Source organism: Thalia democratica, chromosome 1 (genome assembly GCF_965202585.1).
Source record: "Thalia democratica chromosome 1, ktThaDemo2.hap1.1, whole genome shotgun sequence".
Taxonomy (NCBI): domain Eukaryota; kingdom Metazoa; phylum Chordata; class Thaliacea; order Salpida; family Salpidae; genus Thalia; species Thalia democratica.
The window spans coordinates 61085804-61111145 of record NC_139165.1 but is presented as its reverse complement, the minus strand read 5'-3'; the positions used below and the strand labels follow the sequence as shown (position 1 = coordinate 61111145).

The 25342-nt window shown below is 26.7% G+C and overlaps 1 protein-coding gene across 2 annotated transcripts in view; it reads left to right on the top strand.

Annotated features, from left to right (window-relative positions):
- Nucleotides 1-25342, top strand: part of LOC145838296 (mediator of RNA polymerase II transcription subunit 13-like) — a 56024-nt gene that overhangs the window by 13141 nt on the left and 17541 nt on the right. For both annotated transcript variants that reach the window (XM_082946920.1, XM_082946243.1), the window contains exons 16-24: nt 7368-7456; nt 8869-8938; nt 14189-14271; nt 16098-16249; nt 17843-18057; nt 18222-18364; nt 20188-20549; nt 21215-21340; nt 21932-22071. In XM_082946920.1, coding sequence (XP_082803046.1) covers nt 7368-7456; nt 8869-8938; nt 14189-14271; nt 16098-16249; nt 17843-18057; nt 18222-18364; nt 20188-20549; nt 21215-21340; nt 21932-22071 — 1380 coding nt within the window. The remainder of the gene's footprint in view (nt 1-7367; nt 7457-8868; nt 8939-14188; nt 14272-16097; nt 16250-17842; nt 18058-18221; nt 18365-20187; nt 20550-21214; nt 21341-21931; nt 22072-25342) is intronic.

Sequence of the window (25342 nt, the reverse complement as noted above, 5' to 3'; positions counted from 1 at the left end):
ATAAATTTATTATTTTTTTTTGACAATAAAATACTGTTTTACAAAAATAATAGAGTTTATATTATAACAAATTTTTAATTTTAAACATAAACTTAGCATATATATAAGATATAATTTTAAACATAGTATATAAAATTATACATAAAATATTTTACAGTATGGTTGTTAACATGACTAGTAATAAAATTTAAGTAAATAAGCATTTATAAAAAATTAAAAAATATTAGTTCAAAAGTCTTCAATGTGTGGGTAATATGCGGTTTATTTAAGGCCATAGGGGGGGTCCAACATTTTTTTTTACTAAAATTACTTTGGCTTTTATATGAAAGCTTAAAGTACAAACTATAAGCCAGTTTTTATAGAATTCAAAAATATCATTTAACTTTTGAGATATTTAATTTTTTGTAAAAATTTTCCAATATAAACGTATGGATCGCAAATTTTTTGGGGCCAATTTTCTCGGAAATTTTAAAATTCACTAAAAATCTATCTCCTCCTTCATTTTTCAAGCAATCTTCTTTAAATTTTCAGGATACGTTCCTTATAATAAAAGGAAAAAACGTTACTTTAGAATTTTATTAATTTAAAAAAATAAAAATGTTATCACTAAAATTAAAAAAAAAAGTGTTTTTTTTCAAAAAAAACATATTTTTACAAAATTTTTTTTTAATTCCAAAGTAACGTTTTTTTGTTATTATATAAAGATTAGACTGTGAAAGTTTGAAGAAAATTGCTTGAAAAATGTAGGAGGAGATAGATTTTAAATGAAATAGTCTTTTTTCGCTGTTTTACTTTTCCCTTCCTATAGGGAACCTATTATGCGGCCCGACTTTGACTGGTCATATCTCAAAAAATAGTTTGAATTTTTTAAAACAATAAAAAGCATCATGAAGCTTAGAAAACACTCTATAAAATAAGATCAACTTGTAAAAAACATGGTTTACCCCCCCCCCCCCTATGGCCTTAATTGCTTGTTTAAAATTGGACCATAATGTTTAGTTAAAATTGCTTCACTAATCAAGGACTCAAGTTTGTTTATAAATTCTTTCAAAATATTAAAATTGTTGACAGTTATATTTTAATTTTTACAATTTATAAATTAATATTACGGTCTGATACTGCTGTTTTTCTTTATAGGTATTCCTTAACTCTTTCAGTCAGTGGTCTCGAATTAAATCCAATATATTAGATACTCTTATCATTAGAGCACTTATACTTAACATATTAGACTACATTAGATTTCAATTCATGAGGTGTCTTGTCTTTATTACTAAAATAATTACCCACTTTGCTTCTAGTAAAAATAGTTTTAAGTCTTCAACATCATTATTATAGTTTATTGAACGACAAAAAAAAGACGCTCAAAATATTTGGTCCTAGGACCTGGTGCACAAAGAACCAATCGTTTATCTAGGTCGCACACCACGAATACCTTTTAACGTCTTGTCCAGGACTTGTATTGGTTACTTGTTTTTCTTTTTGTACTCAATGCTTGGTTTTTCTATGTAAGGTGCTTTTAGGATGTTTCTAAATTCTGAACTATTTGGTTTTTAAATAGAACACTCTTTAAAATTACGATTATTAACATTATTATTAACAAATCTCTCAATTACGTCATCAACAAATTTCTTTGGGTAACCATTTTTTTATGAACTTTTCTTTCAAGTTTATGATTTAAAAAGAAATTGATATAGATGTAATATTGAATTTTAGTTGAATGACACCAATTAAATGGAAAAGGGAATTAATATTGTAGTTTTTGAACAGGGGATAATTAAAAGCCTCAAATGAATTTTTATATAAACAAGAAATCATAAACTTAAAAGAAAAGTTTGTAAAAAAAGGTTATCTAAAAAAATTTGTTGAACACGTAATTGAGGATCTGTAGATAATAATCAATAGTGTACTAATGTAAAACCAAGTAGTTCAAAATTTAGAAACATCTTAAAGCTACCTTACATATGAAAACCAAGCATCAGTACAAAAAGAAACTAGAAAAACTAACAACTAATTATGTTGAAAACTTTAAAATTATTTTTACTAAAAGCAAAGTAAGTAGTTATTTTAGTAACAATGACAAGACACCTTATGAATTAAAATCTTATGTAGTCTACGAGTATAAGTGCTCTAATATGAGTATCCAATCTTTTGGGTTTACTTCGAGACCACTGATTGAAAGAGTTAAAGAACATTTCAGAGGAAAAACAGTAGCATCAGACCATATTATTGTAGAAGTATTTACCTAGTTTTAGTTATGTTTTGTGTTACAGACTTTATCATTCTTGTAATTAGTTAGTGAATAAATTCAACCAAGAAAGATATATTTATTTATGATAAAGTCTAGCTAAATTGAATAAACAATGCCTGTGATTAAATGCCCTCTTGAGAGTTGCACATATGAAACACCAGACGTCGAATCTTCTGTAGTTGCCGCTTTGCTTATCATTCACAATAATGTTCACATTAGTACAAGTTCTTCAAAACCAAAACCTCCAAAGATGGACCGTCCTCGAATAGGGACAGACTGCAACGAAGAGGGTTGGAATATATTTGTACAAAAGTGGACTATTTTTAAAGATAGCATGGAGATGGCAGAAGTAGAAAAAGGCCGTCAACTGTACCAGTGTTGTGAGGAAGATCTAGGCGATGCTATTCTTAAGGGACATAAAGATGTAGTAAATTTAAGTGAGCAAGAGCTTTTAAGGATGATCAAGCAGCTTGCAGTTATTCCTGTTTCAGTTGTTGAACGACGATCAGACTTTCTTAGTGCAAGACAGGATTTGACTGAAAACACTAGATCATTTGCTGCATGATTAAAGGGAAAAGCCAGTACATGCTCGTACACATGTAAATGCCCAAAGGATGGCTGTAATCAAATGATAGATTTTACAGACATAATCCTAAAAGATGTCATGGTAACAGGTTTAGCCGATGAGGATATCCGTAAAGAGGTGCTAGGATGGGAAAGTCTAGATGAGAAAAATGTCAATGAGACAATCGGTTTTATTGAAGGAAAAAAGATGGCACGTGATGCAATGTCAAAACCCGCTGTTACAGCATCAGTTTTCTCATACAAATCCTCAAAGAAAACCACACAAAAATCAATTGGTAAAATAACTTGTGATACATGTAATAAATTAACTGATAAATTTGTTTGGAGCAGTAAAAATATGAGGTATATTGAATGTTCTGCCTGTAAAAAATGCTGGTTAAAGTCCTGTAAAAAAATTTATCAAAGTCACCAAAATTATGCTGATGAGTCAAATGCACTTCTAGTTGGTGGATTGAACACACTAAATGTATACAAATCCTCAAAGAAAACCACTCAAAAACCAAGTGGTAAAACAACTTGTAGCATATGTAATAAATCAACTGATAAATTTGTTTGGAGCAGTAAAAATATGAGGTATATTGAGTTTTTCGCCTGTAAAAAATGCTGGATAAAGTCCCGTAAAAAAGTTTATCAAAGTCATCAAAATTATGCTGATGAGTCAATTGCACTTCTAGTTGGTGGATTGTATACACAAAACTTTGATGGCTTTTGCAGCCGAGGTCGTAAAAAAAATATTATCGAGCGGAAAAACGCGAAGAATAAAAAGGAGGTACAGGGACAAAAAAACGTACTTTTACACACTGGATCGCGACGAAATTTAAAGAAGTCATTACCTTACGTCAGAAAGAGTGTTATGACCTACAATAACCGCAGATCTCAAAAATATGGCGTGACGTTTAGAATAAAAAGGAAGAATCTCTCAGTATTTGTTTTGTTAAGTCTCTGGAAAATATAAGTGAGAACACAAAATCGTTGCCACCACTGAATTGCGGTGATCATGTCGTGATACTAAATCGAACAGGTAACTTTCCTAGCAAGTGGGGAATAGTGCAGTGGTGGTGGAAGTGAAAGACTGTCATCAATGTGTTGTCAAAGTTGATGGATCAGGTCGCTTAACTGCTCAAAACCGTAAGTTTCTGAGAAGATTTACCCCTCCTGTTTGCAAATTTCTAAGTAATATCCCTTATCTGAGAAAGGCAAACATACCACTGTAAAAGTTAGTCTTTTCTGTAAGGTTGAAAAAAAAGATGTCAAGAAAAGTTTTAATGTTCTATGTTTTTATAGTAGGAAGATTCTTTTAGTGAACCATTGTGTAATTTCCTTCTGTACTAATGGTTTTCTTCGAAATTGATGTTGAACTGGAATGGCTCGGATTTGCTTTGATCTATTTTTTCTTGACTTATATTTTCTACAGAAAAGCAAACAGACAGCCAAAGTTTACTGCGAACAGATATGTGTACGGGATGAGTGTGTGAAAGTATCGGATTATTTGCAGCGTTTCCGTGTAAGACTTTACGATGCTTTTTTAAAAGCTTCGTGCCACCGATGTTGCTGATATTCATTTATTGTCAAGTTGGAATGTTCACTGTAAATTAATGTTTTATGAATAAGTTTCAGTCCAATGGTGACGTCCTAAAGTGTGTAGTTGACTTTGCAGCAGACTAGTCTAACAGCCATCTGTTCAAAGTGATCTTGGATGAGGACGCAGAGATTGACTTTCAAAAATTCGAACTGTTGGTTGGTATCGAGTATTTGGAAAAAAAGTGTAGCAGTATTTCGTCAGTGTTCAATGCTATCAGTCATGCACCTTCTACTTTGTTTAAAGTCGAAAATATGATAAAGATGTTTATCAGCAAATTAAGTGAAGTTTCAAGATGGTTAGATGAATGACGTGTGGTTTCGTTCTTTAAAGCTGAAAAGTTCAAATCGGTGAAGTAATTAAGTTTTTAAATGCTTGTATTCAGCAACTGAGTGAAGAAAAGTAAAGATTAAGTCTCAGTTTTTTGTTACAGTTTGTTTGTTTAAGTTGTAGTTTGTTTTAACAAATCATTTATTAGTGAACTAAGTTAATCGTAATTTTTGAAATGTTTTTGTCTTTTTGAGTTTAATTTCGTTGAATTTTAGACCTGAAAAATGCGTTTAAGTTGTAACAAATTGTTTAAAAAAATTTTTGTTTTGCTAGGTAAATTTTCCGTTTTATCTCCTTAGTAGATAAAATCTAGGGGGAGATGTAGAAGTATTTACCTAGTTTTAGTTATGTTTTGTGTTACAGACTTTATCATTCTTGTAGTTAGTTTGTGAATAAATTCAACCAAGAAAGATATATTTATTTAATTATTAATTGTAAAAATTATAAAAATGAAAATATAACCGTTAACTATTTTTTTCATTTTAAAAGAAATAAACTTTAGACCTTGATTTGTGAAGCAATTTTAGTTAAACGTTATAGTCCAATTTTAAACAAGCAACTATCTAAACCGGGTAAAATCCATGTAAACAAATATATTTTGATTATACTGTATCTTTGTTTTCATAACTAGTGTTATAAATTGTTATGTTTAAAATTATAATTAAAACTACTTATGTATTGTTAATTACCCTTTGCTCATTATTTTTACTTTTACATTGATTACCTTTTAACTAAATAAGCCGAAATCGAATTTTTATTTTTATTGCTTAGTAAACAACTGAAGAGTTAAACACGAAATATGTTTGTTATGAAAATTTGAGTTATGTGTATATTTGAAATAATATAACTATAGAGATTAGAACAAATAAATAGGACACAGTAATCTATACCATTTCCACTGTATACCATGGTTTCATTGTTTTTAAATTAAAGGTTGTTTAGCATCAAAATAATTTTTAGTTTATTTATAATTTTTTTGTATAAAAACTTAACTCAAACCAATTTTTTATTATTTGTCATTTTTACCATTATTATTTTACTAAAAATTTACAATTTGAAAATCCGCTCTGCGGTGAAACTGAGTAATTGTTTTTTCTCAAAAATAATAAATTATTATTTGAAATAATATTTACACATTAGGAATTTTTTACTAAATATTTTTAAGGTTTATGAATGCTTATTTACTTAAATTTTATTATTAGTCTTGTAAATTACCGTACTTATTATTTTTATGTATCATGTTATATAGTGTGTTCATTAATTTATGTTTAATATTTAGTTTAAAACTAATTTTGGTTCAAATATTTAACTTTAAATATTCTTTCAATTTATAAAATTTGAAGTTGATAAAATGTTATTTATAAATGTAGGTAAAAAAGTTATTAAGTTCGTAAACGTCATTCCATTTTTAGTCGTGTTTAGTTATTTTAGTGTTACTACCTCATTTATATAGTATATATATGAAAAAAAAGTTTTTGCTTGTATAAATGAGTTAAAAGTGTTAGCTTACTTTTGTACTTTTAGTAAAACTTAAACTGTATAACAAATTTACTTAATATTTGATTGAATTTTTTTTTAATTTAAGAAGTTTTTTGTAGTACTAGGTTTAAGAATATATTTAAAGTTTTTTTCTTAATAAAAGAAGTTATTTTTAGACTGATTTTAAAAAATACAACTTTCTGACTACATGAAAAAAACTTTTAATTATAAGTTATTAAAATAAATAGAATTTTATAACTAAAATTATTTTGATTATGTAAGTGTTTATAATTTTCTTACCACATGCGCTAATGTCTTTAGAAAATAATCATTGGTTTATATACGTGATTACGTTGTATTTTGTTAACTAATTAAGTATGATTGTAGTGTGCAAAATAAGTTAAAATACAGATTGAAACTTAAGTTTATTTGTATTACTTGTATGTAGCAAGTAATAAACTTTCTAGTTAACTAAATTCGTTATTTTGATGATTGTTAGTTTTCTAAAGATTTTCTGATCGTTTTTTCATTAAATTAAGCTTCTTTTGTCTAATAAGATTTTAGGGCTATATCAATTTAGAAATTTGCATAAAAATATTTTTATAGTAGTATAATATTTTTTGTCATTTTTTACTAACAAAACTATAAGTAATTTATTCAGAATACTTATTCAAAAATTGTTTTTATTGTGTATCACTTATATAAACCTTATATCACTTATGTGTATTGAGTAGTTTTTAAAAAAATTATTGGTTTTCAAGTTAAAAAAAATATTGATAAAAACTACTTAATTCTTAAAACAAAAACAGTTATAAAGAGATCTTCCATTTTATAATTTTTTTTTTCAATAGTTTTAATTAATTTTTATTTTTTAAGTTATTATAGGCCAACTCTTCTATAAAAAACGGAAGAATACCTGCATACTATTTATCCTTGGTTATCACGTTTATGAATTATTAAATCGTGCCAACAATTTTCAATTTAAATATTGTTCAATTTTAACTAAATATAATGTTGACAAACATTTCTTGGTGTTTTACTAAGTATAACTATGTTGCATGAATATATTTATTTAATAGTCAATGTCTATATTAATAGTACTGTTACATAACCTAAAGAATGACTTAAATACATTAAAAAATCTAGATGACATTTCTGACAACTCCATTAAACCATGGATTCACAAACCGTCAACCAATAACGATAATATTGATATACCAGGAAAATCACAGAACGTTAGTTTTACTTATTGATATTTTTAAATAATAATAATAATTAAGTTCACAATAGTAAAAATCTAAGGAAAAAAAACCTTTAGCTATTTACTAGTTGATTTTTTTTTTCGTTTTGAATGTTAAACAATCTTTTGATATACAAGGATATAATTTAAAGGTTAAGTTTTCAATAAAAATTAGTTTTATCGGGTAAATTTAAATAATAAAAATATAATAGAAGTTTAAGATTTAAAATGACCAGAATGATTATACAATTTTTGAAAAAAGCATTATTCAATAAAGTTATTTGAAATAATTATTTTTTTACGAAAATATATACGAATATTTTTGTTATTTTATCAATATATTTTAAATTCATACTACCTAGTATAATTGTTTTTTTTTGTCTTGAATTTTTAAATAATTTTATTCAGTTATTTTTATTATACTTATGGAGATTAATCTATGATAAACTGATATTATAAATAGTTTTAATCGAAGTTTAAATGAGAATTTTTTTTGAAAATTATCTTGCATTTTTAGTACTTCATGTTTTCATTTTTAAACTTCGACTGATAAAAAAAATCTGTATCAAGGTTTCAAAAATGTTGAAAAGTCCTAATGGTTTTTTAAAATTACTTGTTACTTTTATAATATTTCTTATTTATTTCATTATTTAAACTAAGTTTCATAACGCACGCATTCGGTTCGCAAAACAGAATATTTACCCGCGACATATATTTTTTTTACCTTGAAAACGATTTGTGCAAAGCAAATAAAACAAACTATTGAAAAAAAAATTGAAATGCGCATCAATTCTTTTTTAGTAAATGGATTATTCAATAATTAAATTATTACAACTCTGCTTTTAAAATTTATTTTTGAATTTAAAGAATTGCGCGGTCCGTGAACCTTTATCAAACAATTCCCACCTGCAAAAGACCTTTTCTTGGTAATCTAGCTTGCTTTTAGAAAAGTTGCCCACCCCTAATTTAGACTGTAGTTACTAATATATGAACATATTGTTGTAATTTGCACATTTTTAGAAATATACAAGTTAGTTTTGCCACCATAGTATCGAGTATACACAATCTTTCGTAATTTATTCAGGAACGAAATAGCTTCTGAGGCTTAAAATGCTTTGACTTGATCTGTTTTATAAAAAAGTAGCTTATTTAAGTTATCTGACTTATAAAGCGTAAAATAAACAGAATCATTAGAGACTATTAGAAGTTAAACTGCATAACAAATATTTATAAAATAACAATAAAAGTAAAAATAAAAATCATTAGTAGGAAGATTAAAAAACCAATAATTATTTATTTATTATTCTTAGGCAGTATTTTTTTGTTTCAGGCTATGCTATAATCGGTAAATATATCTTAAATAATACAATTACCTAGTTATTTTGTTTAACATATTTTAATAAACAGAGTGCGCTTGTACAATTTTTGATTGACCCTGTTCAACAACCAAATAGTCTTGATGTTGTGACTAGCCAAGGTTTGTTAAAAATATTAGATAAGCATTGTGAGGTAATTAAAAATTGTCTTTGTTTCAAAGTTGTTAACATCTTAATTAATTTTTTATTAAACTGTTCGATTTTTTAGTCACTGTATAAAAACTAAACATTAAAATATACGTCTTCTATAAGATAAAAAAGTCAAAATATTAAAGTCTGATATATAATATATACCAATTTTTTCTTTGTTTAAAGACAAGGCAAATAAATGTTCATTGAGTATATTCATGATTTCTGTGAAAAACTGCCTCGAAATTTAAAAGTGACCTCAAGTTTAGTATAATATAGTTGACATATTGAATACATTGCCATTAATTGCATATTTAAATCTGGGTTTTGTTTAGCTATCATACACTGAATAGTAACAAATCAAAATCATATTGTTTAATTTTTTTTTTAACTAATTTATCTCAATTTTTATTTAATGATTCTATTAAATATTTTGATAAGTAATGCTAAAAAATTAAGTTTTAATCAATCGTTAAAAACCATAGCGTTCCTAAAAAAAGCATTGTAATTCGTTCGGCTTGTACGTACAAAATAGTATACATACAGAGCTTTATAAAATGTTAGTATCTATACTTTTATTAATGTTCATTTAAAGTTTTTTTTTAAATGTAGGTTTGATGAAAAAAAATGAGTCAATACTAAAATAATTACAAAATTACTGAAAAATAATACTCATCTTCTTAAGTATTTTTTGTTAAAGTAATAAAACGAACGTGTATTGTTAAGTACAAATATTTTTATTTTTTATTTTTATCTTATCCTCTTTAAAAATGGGAAATTTTCTCTGTTCAAAGTATTTAACACAAAGCCTATGTAGTTTAAAAGATTAGTGATGAATCTTTTTTTAGTTTTATAACTAGTTTAAAATGTACACAATTACTCAAATAAAATTTAATAACATTCTTCTCTTGTAAAATAACCAGTAGCTCATTGTTAAAACTGCAGTACAATTGACCGAAAAATAAATACTGTCAATTTAAAAAATGAAGCACACGAAAGATAGTAGCCATGAAAAATATTGCCGCCATCCTCCACTTTATTCTCTTATATTTACCTTGTCTTTTGTTTCAAATCATTACACCCGCACCTGTGAGTACGCCTTCTACTAAAAAAATTGTTTGTTATGCGATATTTTCTTATGTATTTAATTTTATATTAAGGTTACAGTTGTGTATAAATATATTAGTACAAAAAAATTAACAAAATATTTTAAAAGTCATAATCATACTGTCAATATCTTTAAAAAATTAGATTTTACAACTATAATTATTTTTAGATAAATAACTCAAAAAACAATAGACCCAAAAAGTTAAATGAAACTTTAAATTTACCAACCAAATAATTAAAATGAATAGATTATTCTGTTTTAAAACAATTCAATGTACATAAAATTATAAGCCTATTTTAAAGTGGAACACACACAGTTAATTTCAAACTTTCTCAATACTGTGCCACTATATGTGTTAGCAGTGTAAAACAATCGATTTGAAATGTTGTCGCGCGCGGCGCTAGCAAGCCACAAAAAAGTTAATACTTATGTAAATGTGTGTGCAGAATGGTTCTCTATTAGCTATAAAGTAAGTAGCACTTTCATTGGTTGTAAATCGACTTACAAACGTAAAAAGTATATTTGTAAAAATGAAGAGAAAAGTGAGAGAATGCTGTCTCGTTAGTGAGATAGAATTTTGTTTTTATAGTGTTTGCAGTTCGTGTAAGAAAAAATCTAAGAACTTGGAAAAGTTTTTTCAAAACAATGTTTGCTTAATGTATTAATTGTATATTAATGTAATGTTCATGCTCCAATAAGAAAAAATATTATTACTAGCTAATAGTTTTTTAGATCATAATAATATTAAAAAAAAATAATTTACGAATTATTTTACACCAGTTTGCCTTAATGTTTAAATCTTAAATCACTAAAAAAACTTAGGATTAATGACCTTAGTTAGTTGATGCTAATCTGTAGCCACACATAATGTGTTATTGTAACAGATTTTTTGATTTATAGTTTGAAGTTCACAACAATTATTTTGTACTAGTTCCTGATTTTTAATCATTAATTAATTAATCTTAATTTATATTGCTTTTTAAAAATGATCTGAGGCGTTAAGAATTATAAAAGTTTTTGAACTAAATTTTTATATCGTGTGAAATAATGAATTTAATTGAATTTTTTGCTAAGTTTTACTGTTAACTTTATTAACTTACCGTGTATGAGTTTATTTTATTTACTAGAGTTTTATGATCTTTTAATCATATGTAAATAGCACACTTTAATAGGTATTTTATATATAAGCTACGGTTTAAATAATATTTTCATTTAATTAAACCTATTAACAATTAATAACTTTTTGCTAAATTTGTCATTATATTTGAATTGGTTGTTGATATTTGTTTTATATTTATCTTATAATGTTTACAGTTGTGTATTTTGATATTTTAAAATTGTTTTAATACCTTCAATTATATAGTTGTATACACTAAAAAATAAACTTTGTTTGAATTTGAAAATATTAAAGATAGAATTAAGTTTAAGCACTGAGTTTTGTGGCATAATAATAAAGTTAAGTAGTTTAAAATTATATTTCGTTTGCAACTAACAATATCACAAAGTAGCAACTTTTCTTTAAGAAATTTTCTTTAAGTTTGCTTTTTTGTAGTATTTTTTTTAGTTTTTCAATTTCTAGGTATTTCTTATATCAAGCATTATTAGCACCGTTTTATCGGTAAGTTGTATACTACATTTATTTATAAGTTTGGCCTTGTTTTTTACCATTCAAAAAGTTCAAAACAAATTTTAAATATAACCGGCCAAAGTTATGGAGTTAAATAGGTTTCTTTCGGAAGACACGAGATAAAAAAGATATCAGAGGCGATTGTCAGCAATCTATTTTCTACAGGGTTTTTGCAATCAGTTAGATATTATTCTGTTTAGTTTCCTCAATTTAAAACAAAGAAATAATCGTTTGTATATTGGACGAAAAAAAAAAGCGCTCAAAATATTTGGTCCTAGAGCCTAGGTACGGAGAACATTTCAGTTATCGGTTTGCACACCACTTTGACACCTTTTAAAGTATTTTTCAATACAGTATGATTCTAAAGTTATTAGCAAAAGTTTTTTTTTTTTGTTAAAATAACTAAATAATGTTTTGCAAATTAAATATTTTATTCACGACTGGTTTCAGTGGCAAAAAATTGCGACCTTTTCAAGCAAATAAAAATATAAAACTGTTAGTTATTTGTTAAAATAATTAAGTTTTTTACAATTTCTTGCACAAAAATGTTAAATCATTGTTTCCCGAACTCATTTCATAGTTAGTAGTTACCCCTTTTTTTCACCCTCTTACTAGCTTTTGGCCATGATAGTTTAAATCGCCCATAAAGAGGTTATATTACTCCTTTAGCAATCCCTTATTTAAATCGTGCAAGGAAAACTTGCTGGAAATTGGAGTATCCTAGTTAAAAAACCTACAAAGAAATGAAATTTTTAAAGATTATAAAATTATGAGAATAATGAAGAATTGAAATTTGTTTACTATATGATTCTATCAAAAACATTTTACAAAACTGGTTATATCTTGAAATAGGGATGGCTAACATACGTCCGGATCAGGCCCGGAGTGAAGCCAATCAACGTTTAGAAAACTAAAGAGGAATCCGGCCCGCCAAAAGTAAAACTACGGCCTGCGACTAAGAATTTGGCCCGTTAAACCAAATTTTGAAACTTGTGCTTGATATTCTGAAAATTTAAATGGAGAGCAAAAAAATGTTACTTAGATTAAAAAACTTAATTAGTTAATTTTTCAGACTTTACCCACAAACGGTCGCTTCAGTATTACGTACTTAAGCCCGCTTGGTTAGATCACAACAGCGGTTTCTCGCGACTATTCCTGCCTAATGAGTCCTAATTTGGACGAAACCGGTCGTAAGACTGTCTCGGATGCTGTTGTTGATCGTGCGGTGAAGTTCATAGTTTATTATCGATGGCATAAAACATCTCAACTTTGCTGATGATGGCCGAAATAAATACTGGCTAAAACTGATAAAATGAGCGTAGAGAGCAAAATCTCACATTAAGCTGACAATGTTTAAGACGTTGGGCTGTCAAGATTTGCCTGTGTCAATTTTTTTGGACTTTACCCACAAACGGTCGCTTCAGTTCTTCTTACTTAAGCCCGCTTGGTTAGACCACAACAGCGGTTTCTTGCGACTATTCCTGCCTGATGAGTCCTAATTAGGACAAAACCGGTCGTAGGATTGTCTCAGATGATGTTGTTAATCGTGCGGTGAAGTTCATTGTTTATTAGTTAATTGAGAAATTTTCATGAATTAAATGAAATAACCAGTATTTCGTTAAATCGTGTGGGAAAGTTCAAATTTATATCAAATTGAAATGCTACGACCCATCAAGGACTAAATTTTTCCTCGTCTGGCCAGTTTACCTAAAAACGTTTCCAACACCTATCTTAGTTTATAAAAAAATGTTATAGTTTTTTTTTTTGTTTTATAGTGATACTTTAAGATTTCTAATAAGATTAACCGTAAATTTTGTAGTCTAAATTTAAAAAACTGTTATTGAAGCAAAGGTATACTGACAAAAATGCTTATATATTAAGGCTTAAAAATATTATGCTTTTATAAATAAGAATAATGTTGCTGGCAATGTGTTGTCTCACACTCAACTTTATTTCATTTGAATTTAAAAATGATTAAATTTTTGTGTATTGAGTTTTGACCCATTGTTTTAAAGACCTTATGGGATATTTTACATATATTTTGCCATGTGTCTCAAAGTAATTTAAAGTTTTAAATATCTTATCTATTTATGCATGAAAAATTATAACAAAATAAAGTTTTTTAATGTTTCTATTTTAAATGTAAATTTGCTCGGTTTAGCTCAACTATTTTTAAGCACCAAATCAATAGTTACTACTCGTATATAATGAACACAAATAATTTTAGTAGTAAAGGTTAAATCTTAAAATGATAAAAATACATCTATGATAGCTCAATTACTTGAAATTTATTCAATTTTAAAGTTCAGCATTTGAATTAGGTTTCTTTCGATAAAATAACATTTACAGTATATGTATCTTATAAAATATAATCTGTAATGTTGAGTTTAAAGTGTCTTTATGTTGTTTATAGATTCATACAGTATTTCTTATTTTCAAACATCAGTTTATTATAAGTTTAAAAATAAAAGAAAGTTTTACTAACAGAAATGTTCCAACAACATCCGCCAAAAAGTCAGCAACCAAATAGTATGGATAATCAACATAATACTATGGCAGGAATCGGAGATGTTTGTTTTTTTAATTAGAGTTACTTTGAATAACCAGTATTATTATTGGATAAGTTTTGTTTATTTTGTTTCAGATAACATTTTGTTAAATTAATGTCTAAATAAATCAATTTCCATTATTTAAATTTACAATTAGCACTTAAAAAGTCAATTAAACGTCAACTATATATTAAATATAGCTCTAAGCATCAAAAGTTTATTAATAAAAATGACATATAATCAGCATTTAGGAAACCATAAGTCACGAAAACGTTTGTAAAAATTATGCAGTGTTATTACCTATGTTAAAAAGTAGTAATTCTAAAACTAAGAGTTTATATCATCCCTTTTTAAGATTCTGTTCTTAAGAGATGTTTATTATTAACCAACAAATATACTAACATATAAATGGGTTATCATTGGGATCTCTAGTAACTGGTTTGGTGCAAGCTTAAAGGATAACTATTAACGATGAGAGAAGTAAAACCTATAACATTAAAAATTGATTTCTTACCATTCAATAATAATTTTTAAAAGATATACAACAACAATCGAGATGATTAAATGCATAAGCAGTAAAAGGGCCACAGGGGAGCCACAAGGCCATGATTTGAAACTTACACTAGATATTCTGTGGTTAATGATGAAGAGCAAAAAAAGGTCTTAAGCGGTTTTAGTGGGAGTGTTTTGAGAAATATAGTTGTAGGGGGTCAAAGATTTTCTATTTCTTTAAAATGGCCTTTTGAAAAAAGTTTAAGAAACCCTGATTTAAATGAAAAATAAATTTTTCCTCAACAAAATTTCATGATAACGTCATATTTTTTTTATTATTGTTCTACTTTTGCCCATTTTTCTATAATGTATAAATTGTTATAGCTTGAAGGTTTTTATGGAACGCTTCAGCTTTATATCATAAAAGTTTTGTTAATTGTATAAATTTACCAGTTAAGTTTTCGTGATTGTTCTTGAGTAATAGGAAACTGCTTAAATTATGATTTATTTCATTGAATAATTTTTAATAAACTAATTGATAACTATATAATGTTACAGTATTTTAATTCTTGTTTTTATAATCTTAAGCTTCTTGAGAGTAAGTGGTTTCTTATCAAATAATAAAGTTTGAATTTACTTAAATTCATTTTTGGTATTAAAAAATAATGAATCGACATAAATTTTTGTAATAAAACCCATAACATATTAAATTAGAAAAAAAAGTTTAAATAACATGTAATTGCAATAAAGTTTTTTAATTAGATGACATTAATATTTTATTTATTGAATAAGATAAAACTGTTATATGAATTACAGATTATGATACAATAATTTTTAAAGTTAAATCAATTGTATTGTTTTCCTAGGTACTTGACAGGGTTACCACTTTACCTGGAAACCTTGAAAAACCTGGAATTCGAGAAATTTTGAAAAAAGAAACTGAAAAAAACCTGGAATTTTGATCAAAAATCACAAAAAAACCTAGAAAGACCTGGAATTTTAACAATTTTAACACTTTCAGGAGTGAAATTTCAATCGGACGCAAAAAATCTATCATATAAATGAAAAATTTTTGTTATCATCATTTTTTTTTTATTAAAAAACATATTTAAAGTAGCATAACATTATCTTTTCAATGTTTTTATACTGTTTAACACAGTTTCTTACCTTAGACTTAACTTTAAACTAAAAATAAACCCAAAATGTGTACTTTTAAAAACCTGGAAGAAATTTGGAAAACCTGGAACATTTTTGAAAAAACAAGTGGCAACCCTGTACTTGAGTAAATAAAATGTTTAAATTTTTTCAAAGTAATATAGTTTATTCAATTAATACTTTTCATTCTATGTACATAGTTTTCGATGGATGATTTAGACAAAGTGTTTGATGCAAGTAATGAGGAGCTACCAAAACATCTTCAAGGTGTACCGACACCGCCCACTGATGTTAACGATGTGCAAGGTAGAAATCAACCAAATTACTCAGCTAATGAACTTCCTCAGCATATGTTAGTCCATCATAGTACTTAAAATTTTTAAGATCTTAATGTATGAAAAAATTATTAAAACAGTTAAGTTTAAATTAAAAAACTATGCTTAGGGCCACGTAGGGGTTTTTTGCTCGCTTATGTAAGTCGAACTAAAATGATAATATATATATTTTCTAAAAGTTTTAACCAATCTTCAAATTATTCAATCTTAAATTTTTTACCAAAAACTAATTGAAAAAATTAAAAAGTAAATTTTTTTAGTTTTGAGAGAAAATGAAATTTTTTAAAACAGGTGAGGAGTTTAGTAACAGCGTGTAAGTGTTTTAAACTCTTATAAATATTTTTATGAAATTCATGAAGTATCAGACTAAATAAAATTATAAGAAGATACATTTAAAAAGTTACAGAAAGTTAAAAAAAAAGAATACCCTTGAGAAAGACATACATATATTATCCTGTACTTTTGATATATAAATTTAATATTTCAATTCGCTTTATGTAATTTTTACAGTTTAAAAAAAAGCCTCTCATAAAATAAATCTATAACTATCAATTGTTAAAAAATTGATACACTATTTTTATAATTATCAGAATTATTAGATAGTAAAATTTTGTTTTTCGGCTTGCACAACTAATTTTTGCCACTAGGTTGCGAACAGAATAGCCCTGTGTAGTGGGCTACTTTTTTAAGTAGAAACTTATCTTATTTGATACAAGAAGGTCCTTAAACCCACTAATTCATAGTGAACACACAAAATCTTTTATGGTTGTTTATATAGTATAAACAAAAAGGCTTTTGAACAATTGTGTGAAAATATTTAGGTTCAAAATGTTATTACAGGTTGCAATAGATTAAAACAAAATTTGGATAGCAATGCAGTATCTTTCAAGTAACTTGAATCTATCAAAAAACACCTTTTCAACATAATATTAACTTAATACTAAAAATGGTCAAAAAAAAAAGTCCTTTTATAAACCTTGAAAAAATCTGAAAAACCTGGTAGTAATCTAAAAAGCTTGATTTTTTAACCTATGGCAATCCTGTTTAAAGCAAGTCTTATTTATGATATTACTATAAACTAGTAATAAACTGGTAGTACCACTGCATCACCAAATTGCTTCTAAGTTTAAGTAAAAAATATTTTGGATTTTAATTGCAGTTATCAAGTTTAGATTAAAATCGTAAATATTCAATATTTTAAGCTAATCTTTTGTTAATAAAGATCCTAGCGAAACCAGTTCGCTGAAATATATAATAATAATAACAAAATTTGCGCTGTTTTTTTTTTATTGAACTGACATATGTTTCTGTGCGTTAAACGAATTAACACACTTTAACAGAGTTATCAGTATCAAAAAAGATACTCTGAATTAAAATCTTATAAGTTATTATTTTTTAATCAAAAGAAAAATTTGTTCTCTATTTTTATCCTAGCTCCGGCAATAAAAGTTATTAGTATGCTTGAGAGTAAATCTAAAACAAACAGAGTTGTGTCAACATGTTTCTTTTGAATTTATACTGTTTTTTTCTTTAAGAAATACTTCAGTTTATTGACACGTTTACTTTAATGAAAAAGCTATAGGTGACTACAATTTGTTGATAAAAAACAGGTATCCGACCCCTCCGTCAATTGATGCTATCAACCAGCCTTCTACGCCACCCGAAGTGACAACAAACCAAGTGCAGTGTATAAGTAGCTCGTATCTTACTGTAGTTCCTCTTAGTTCTGATTCTTGCAAAGATATAAATTCCGACTATTTAAATTTAAGCAGTTCTTTGTGTCGAGACGAAAATTCAGTCAGCACAAATGCTATATGTATCAGAGGTAAAACTCCTTATTAATACTAATAATAATATAACTACTACCTTAATACTCAGGGTATATATATTAAACTAAAAATATACTAATATTCTTTGTAGTATTTACCTTATCTTTCATTTAAAAACTAAAGTAAAGATTTATTTTTATGAAATTTTAATACAATGCAGGTTTGAAATATACAAGCCAGCACAAAATATACAACACTTGTAAGTTTCCCTCTAGTAAAATATACGCTCCTATTAATGAACTGCCTTCTCATCAAACTTGTAATCAATCCGCTTGTCTTCAGTATTATCCTCCTACAAGAATAGTTAGTTTTACCTATTAGTAATTTTCTAATAATTATTATATTTTGTTTTAATAGAGTGGTGTTTCTTAAAACCTACTATACAAGCACAGTACATGTACGAACTAGGATGTCCACGGTGCCCCTCAAAAATAAAAGTAGTTTGAGCTTCAAAATTTTTTATACCGTGGAAAAATATAAAATAATTAAAAACTATGAATATTAGAAAATTAGTACTTACTTCAGAAAAAATAATTTAAAGTCGTTGGTGGTAAAAACTTTTGAAAACAATATATATGCTAGCTTTTGCTTTTACGGCTTTTTAAAGTTCAAATTAGTTTTTGCAGAATAAGGATACAAAGTAGGAGAGTTAATTAAGTTTTTTATAAAAGAAACCAAATTTAAAAGGATATAGAACACTAAAATACTACTTGCAACTAAATAAAAATGTATTTATCATTTTCAAAAATATTATAAAATTTAAAGCTTTTCGAATCAACGTCATTCTTTATTATAAGTTAAACGAATTGTAAAACATTTTAAAAGATTGATATAAATTTTAAACTGAATAAGACGTAGTCGTAAAAAGCTACAAAAAATACTAGTAAAACTAAAATTAATAACAATAATTCACTTAGATATTGTTGGTAGGGCTATCTTTCCATTTCCAGAAGCTTGCGTATTTAGTTTTTCTTTTTCAATGAGCATCGATTCCAAACTATAAAGCTCAGTTCGGGCACACTTTTAAAGGTCCTTAAAAACCCTTAGTCTTAAAAAAGACAGCAACCCTGTCTTCACAACGAAAATATGTATTTTAAAAGAACAAAAAACACTAATCAATAACAAAAATAGCAACAAAAGAAAACTAAAAATAAGAACAAACAAGGCGAACAAAACTTAAGTTGACTTGAACAGAAGGTTTTTTTTTAGAATAGCTAATTAAAGTTATTCAGTTTCATTCGAAACGTCATAATGTGTTTTTTTGTGATTCTTAAAAAATAATTTGCTGTTTGCTTTATTATTGTTCTGATGAAACGGGTAATCCATAAAAACTATAGTTTTTATGCGGACAATTTTTTGTATTATCAAAATGTTTAGATATAATTCTTTTTTTAAAGTTCATGTACAAAAGTTTGAAAAATCACGACTACTGGATAGCCTAGTTCACAATTGTTTTCTAAAAAAACTGTTTAAAAGTAAATATTATATTAAAACTTCACGGATAGTAAATTAGATGAACATAAAAAGTTTAAGCTGATAAAAATGTAAAGTAGTTTAAATATAAAAGTTGTTATGTTACTAGGGATTATTTGGTGTAGTTTTGTAACTTTTCTATTACCAAAGTACTCAGTTTTTAACTATTCTATAGTATTTAATATCAGTAAAAACAAAAAAAAAGCTTTTAACTAGTAAGTAGAAAAATAAAATCACTAACACGACTTTATAATTATATCACTAAGTTTTTAATCACATTTTACTTTCATTTAAAACTATTTTCTTAGTTGATTCCAGTACAACTGTTGATATGGTTTTTTCTTTCCATTTTGTTTTGTTATTACAACAGTAATAGCATTTTTTTAGTATAAGGTAACTTTTATTAAATGTGTTTTCTTAATGATTTATTTATCTAATAATAATGATTTTTTTAAACATCTACAGTTGCTGAATTTCGTTATCGATTTGTCTGCTGGTACTGAAATACCAATATAGAAATTAAGTTATTTATGTTTTTTATTGAAAAGAGCTTACTCAATCTAATTATTGTAGTACTACTCAATTGTTAAACTGTGATATAAAGTGTACTTCTATTCAAAATTAAAGCTCTTGTATCTATTTTCTTTTTTTAGGTTCAGCGTCCTCATTCCCATTCTTTCTCTCAGGCTTCTACTCCATATCAACATTGCAATTATCTCGGAGATATGCGTCCTTCCCCGTCCACTCCTCGCCACCAGTCCATAACAACACCACAATCTTGTCATGGCAATTTACAGCCTTCTCCTCTTCCACCAAACACTCCGAAAACACCACACATTACACACATGTCTCCAGCTCACCAATCAATCATTTCTCCAACTGCAATGACAACAACCTTAATGTCACCATCTCCGCTTCCAATTACAACTCCAGTACACCATCATATGGACACTACCGCATCTATAAACATGAACTTAATGCTGTTTGATCAGATATTCAATGTGGTTCCAGATAGGTTTTTATTTTTTGTGCATATGATTGTTTATTTACACTGTAATTTATATAACTATTTCATAATCATTTTATAACCTTAATATATTGTATTTTATTAGATTAATACTTATTTAAGATATTTTATGCATTGGTACATAAGCTTTTATACTTCAAAAAATAAATTGCTTAAAATTAAATATGTTTTTAAGATATAAAAACGTCAATGATGTAGGTTTTATTTTTTAAATATAAGTTTGCATAATGTAATTTAGTACGCATTAATGAGGCTTTCTTATAGTTTTAAATAATAAATGTAGAAAAACTTACTATTTTATTAAAAAATTTTGTAAATTTACCAGCAGCAATACTAACTTAAAAAGTGTAAATAAGGAGTTTAAAATTACTAGAAACTTTTGCTAGTATAAGGATACCCAGGTTAGTTGTTGGTAATTAAGAGTGACAAATTGTTAATATAAACTTCAGTATGCAAGTATCTATGTAGTATATTTTCTTACTTAAGTTACAAATTGTAAGTTCATTGGTTTGGGTGCGTTTTATATTAAAATTATAAGATTTATTTTATGGTGTACTTAAAATGCTAAAAAGTATCAACACACAAATAAGTTCAGTAGCTAATATTGTAATGGTATGAAAATAAAAGTTTTAAATCAACAATGAACAACACAGGTCATACGATATGTGCCCACTTTGTACATGTGCTCAGAACACATTACATTTTGGCGGCACCGAAGTAAATACTGACAAGCCAGCTGTTGATTGGGAAAACTCTGATAACTGCGTGTGTGGTTTCAGGTTTACTTGCATTTTTTACAGTTTTACAACTGCATAAAAGTATATGATATTAGTTGTTGTCAAATTAAATGTTTTTATTTTAAATTCTGAACTAGGAAATACTACAAATAACAGCGTTCTGTTTTTACATTTAAATAAATTCGTTCTCTTTGGAATAGACTAAGTGATTGTCTTAATTTTTATCTATCTATAGAATTTATATTATTAGGTAAATTTTCGGCAGTTGTAGACTTTTTTAAACAAATCAAATATGCAAATTTCCATAAACGATTATTAAGTAAACTTTATTTGTTATTTTTAAGTAAGATATGACGTAGTAAGGCGTTAAATCCTAAAGATCCATACAAGGAGATATAAAAACAATTATTTTGTTGTACGTAAGTGTCACCGGTTAGTAAAATATTTGCATACAAAAAAGTTGTTTTACTTTTAGAAATGTGTTATACTAAAATTTTTTAATTTATTTTAAGCATTATTGTTAGCTTTTTTTAAATTTTGGAATTGTAAACTGTTATAAGCTAGGTTTCTTTTTATGCATGGATTTTTTTTTATTTTGGCGAATTTCAAATAAAATCTTAAATATGTTATCAGTTCATCTCGGAACCGAATGTTATCTAAGCAAAGTGGATTATTTTTGGAAGATCAGCTTGACATCAATTGTTTAAAAGTAGAAAAAGAAATAGTGAATAATGTTGAAACACTTCAAAAAAATCCAATAGACATTAAAGAAGGTATTTTGTTATTTTTTTATGAAGATATATTTAAATCTTTTTTATGCAAATAGAAAAACTAAAATAGACTGAGATTTAAGTTAATATTTTGTAGTCGTAATTTTGATTTTTTAAGTTGCTTTTGATATTTATTTATTTTAAAACAAAGCTTATAAAGTTTGTTTGATCCTAACGATTTGATTTATTACTCAAACCTGTTATCTAGAAATAGAGACTAAAATATTATATTTAGTTAAATAAATTTATCAGTATCTTGAACAACAACTCATTATTTTATTTAATTAAACTTTTTATGAATAATGAACATTCTTTAAAAGTAATGGTTAATCAAATACATTGCAATGAACTTAATAACTCTAAATCCCCCTAGCTTATTTATAGCACAAAAAAATATTTATTTAGAGGGGAATGAAAAGAAACACTTTTCCCAACATAGAATTAATCTCTAGAACAGAGGTCGGCAGGCGAGTAAAATTTCGAAAATAAAATTATTAATGGGCTGCAGTTTTAGTTTTTTTTTTTATGAAGTACCCAAACTATCTAGTTTGAGTTTCGAATTTCATGGAAGTGTAACTAGGTCTTTTTTTGCTCTTTATTTCAAATCCAAGAATATCTAGTGTAAATTTCAACGTATTCCTAGCCGGTCCGCAAGTTTTACCTTTTATGGGCCGCATCATATTTGAAATAAACTCATACCAGGGTGGCCACTTTACCTGGAATCCTGGAAAAACCTGGAATTCTTCAATTTAGGCAACAATAACCTGGAATTTGAAAAATTTTGAAAAAAATACTGGAAAAACCTGGAATTTTGAACTAAAATAACTAAAAAAACCTAGAATTTTTACAATTTTCACATGTTCAGTAGTAAAATTTCGATTTGACTCAAAAAATCTGTCATATAAAATAAAAAATTTATGTCATCATCGAATTTTTTTTTTATTAAAAAACATATTTAAAGTAGCTTTATACTACATATTTAAAGTAGCTTTATACTATCTTTTCAAATGTTTTTGTACTATTTAAAACAGTTTCTTACCTTAGACTTAACTTTAAGCTAAAAATAGACCCAAAAAAGTGTACTTTTAAAAACCTAGAAGAAATTTGGAAAACCTAGAAAAAAATTCAAAAAACAAATGGCAACCCTGCATACTAATGGGCCGTAGTCTGCCTGCTCTCAAACAACTAAACATTATTTTAACATAGATAAATAAATAAAAATAAATAAACAGTAAATATTAATCGTTAATCTATGAGAACGCACACATAAATTTTAAATTACCTTAAGCTCAATGATAAACTCCTCCAGGCTAATTAAGAATGCGCATGATCTGTTTTTTTTTTCGCCACTTAAAAGCCTCCCTGAAGCATTATGTTCCTTCAATAGACATGAAGCAAATGACACATCATTTCCTGTTGAAACCATCAAAATAGGAAGGTGCTCTTCCTATGCTTGACACGTAATTGGTTCATTACTGGGTAGATTTCCATAGCTACTATTGAACGCCTTTGGTTCAATACTGGTTAACATGGTGTTGTACAACCTTAGAAATTTCCTGTTTCTCTGAGTAAGTCTCTCCTTGAAACCAACGTTTCTGATTTTAAATGATCGTGTGGTAGCACTTTTATTATTAAACCACCCCTGTCCCTTTTTGCTGATGAGCTCATCTCTGGTTCTGCAGTAGACCTTTACTCCTAAAAGAAAAAAGTTCCAACTGTTGGACTCTGTGGTTATGATTTCTTTAAATCTTTACAAATCTCATAAGAAGCACCTCTTCTTTGAGCTTCCATGTTTTCATTTATTTGGTTGAACTGAAGATTTGAATAATTTTTCAAGCTAGTTTGAAATTAATAACTATGTTTCTAGCTGGGGATACTTGTCAATCTCTATCAGGAGTATTTATCATATTAAGCATTCAACTTTTAAACCTATCATTATCATTACTTATTGATCCATTAACATTTTATGTAGGCAACATTTTACCTGTTTAACAGCTACTCCTTTTCGTCCGTTTGACCTTGGATAGTAATCAAATGCTAATATTTAGTAGGGGTAGGGAGTACTAGGGTGATGTTTGCTTGACTTATGAGTACATTTGATTCGGATGTGTTTTTGCTTCATTAAGAAGAATCTGAAAAATAAAATAATAAAAAAGTTTGCCGCCGAAAAAACTAATTTCACCCCCAAAAATCACATACTTTTCGATTTTTTGATTTAAACAGTAATATAATCACTTATACATGTCCTAGATTTATATTTTATGACTTACATGAAAGCTTATACTTATTGACATATATTTAAAGACATATTAACTGCTTTTGATGTATTATGACGTCATAATCACCGTAAATGTGCAAAATTTGTCTGTAAAATATAGGGGAAGGTAGTACAGCACATTTTTTTGGTTAAATTGTAAAATTCAAATAAGTACATATGATTCGAATGTGTTTTTGCTTAGTTAAAAAGAATCTAAAAAAAATTATAATTTTGTAAAAAAAAAGTTTCTGCCCAAAAAACTGAATTAAACCCCAAATATTACATATTTTTTTGATTTTTCGACTTTAATAAAATTACTTAACATGTCCTAGACTTGTTATTTATATCTTAAATGAAAGCTTATGACTATAGGCATAAATTAAAGACATTTCAACTGCTTTTGTTGTATTATGTAGTAATTATTACACTAAATATGCAAATTTTGTCTGTAAAATTATACTTTTTTTTATAATATGAAAAGCAAGTTCTTCTGCTGTTTTACTTTTAGTTTTTTGATTTAGAATATAAAATGTGTCAAGTCAGCAAGGCAGAAAAATATTACTGATGTAATGTCATTTCAATTGCATGTTGATATATATATAAAATACATTTTAAATCACTTTCCGTTATTAGAAATTATAATTTTTGAGAGCATTTTATATAAGTAAATACAATAACAATTAACTGCTCTGAGTTTAAAACTAAAAAAGATTTGATAAAAATACTTGAAATTAGAGAATTAAACATTTAAACAAACTAACAAATTAAGTTGTAATTTATTTAGATGTACAATACTTTATAAACTTTAACTAATATTAATTAAAAAACAATAACATACTTCAAGCTAAAAAAAATTAATACAGATAAACATTTATTGTATAATTAAATAAAAATTCTTGAATTTAAAGAATAAAATTACACTAATTTTAATAAATTTACATGCACTTTCTATGATATATAGTCTAGATCTTTTATTCTTAGACAGGCGTTCTCAATAATCATAATTTCTAATAACGG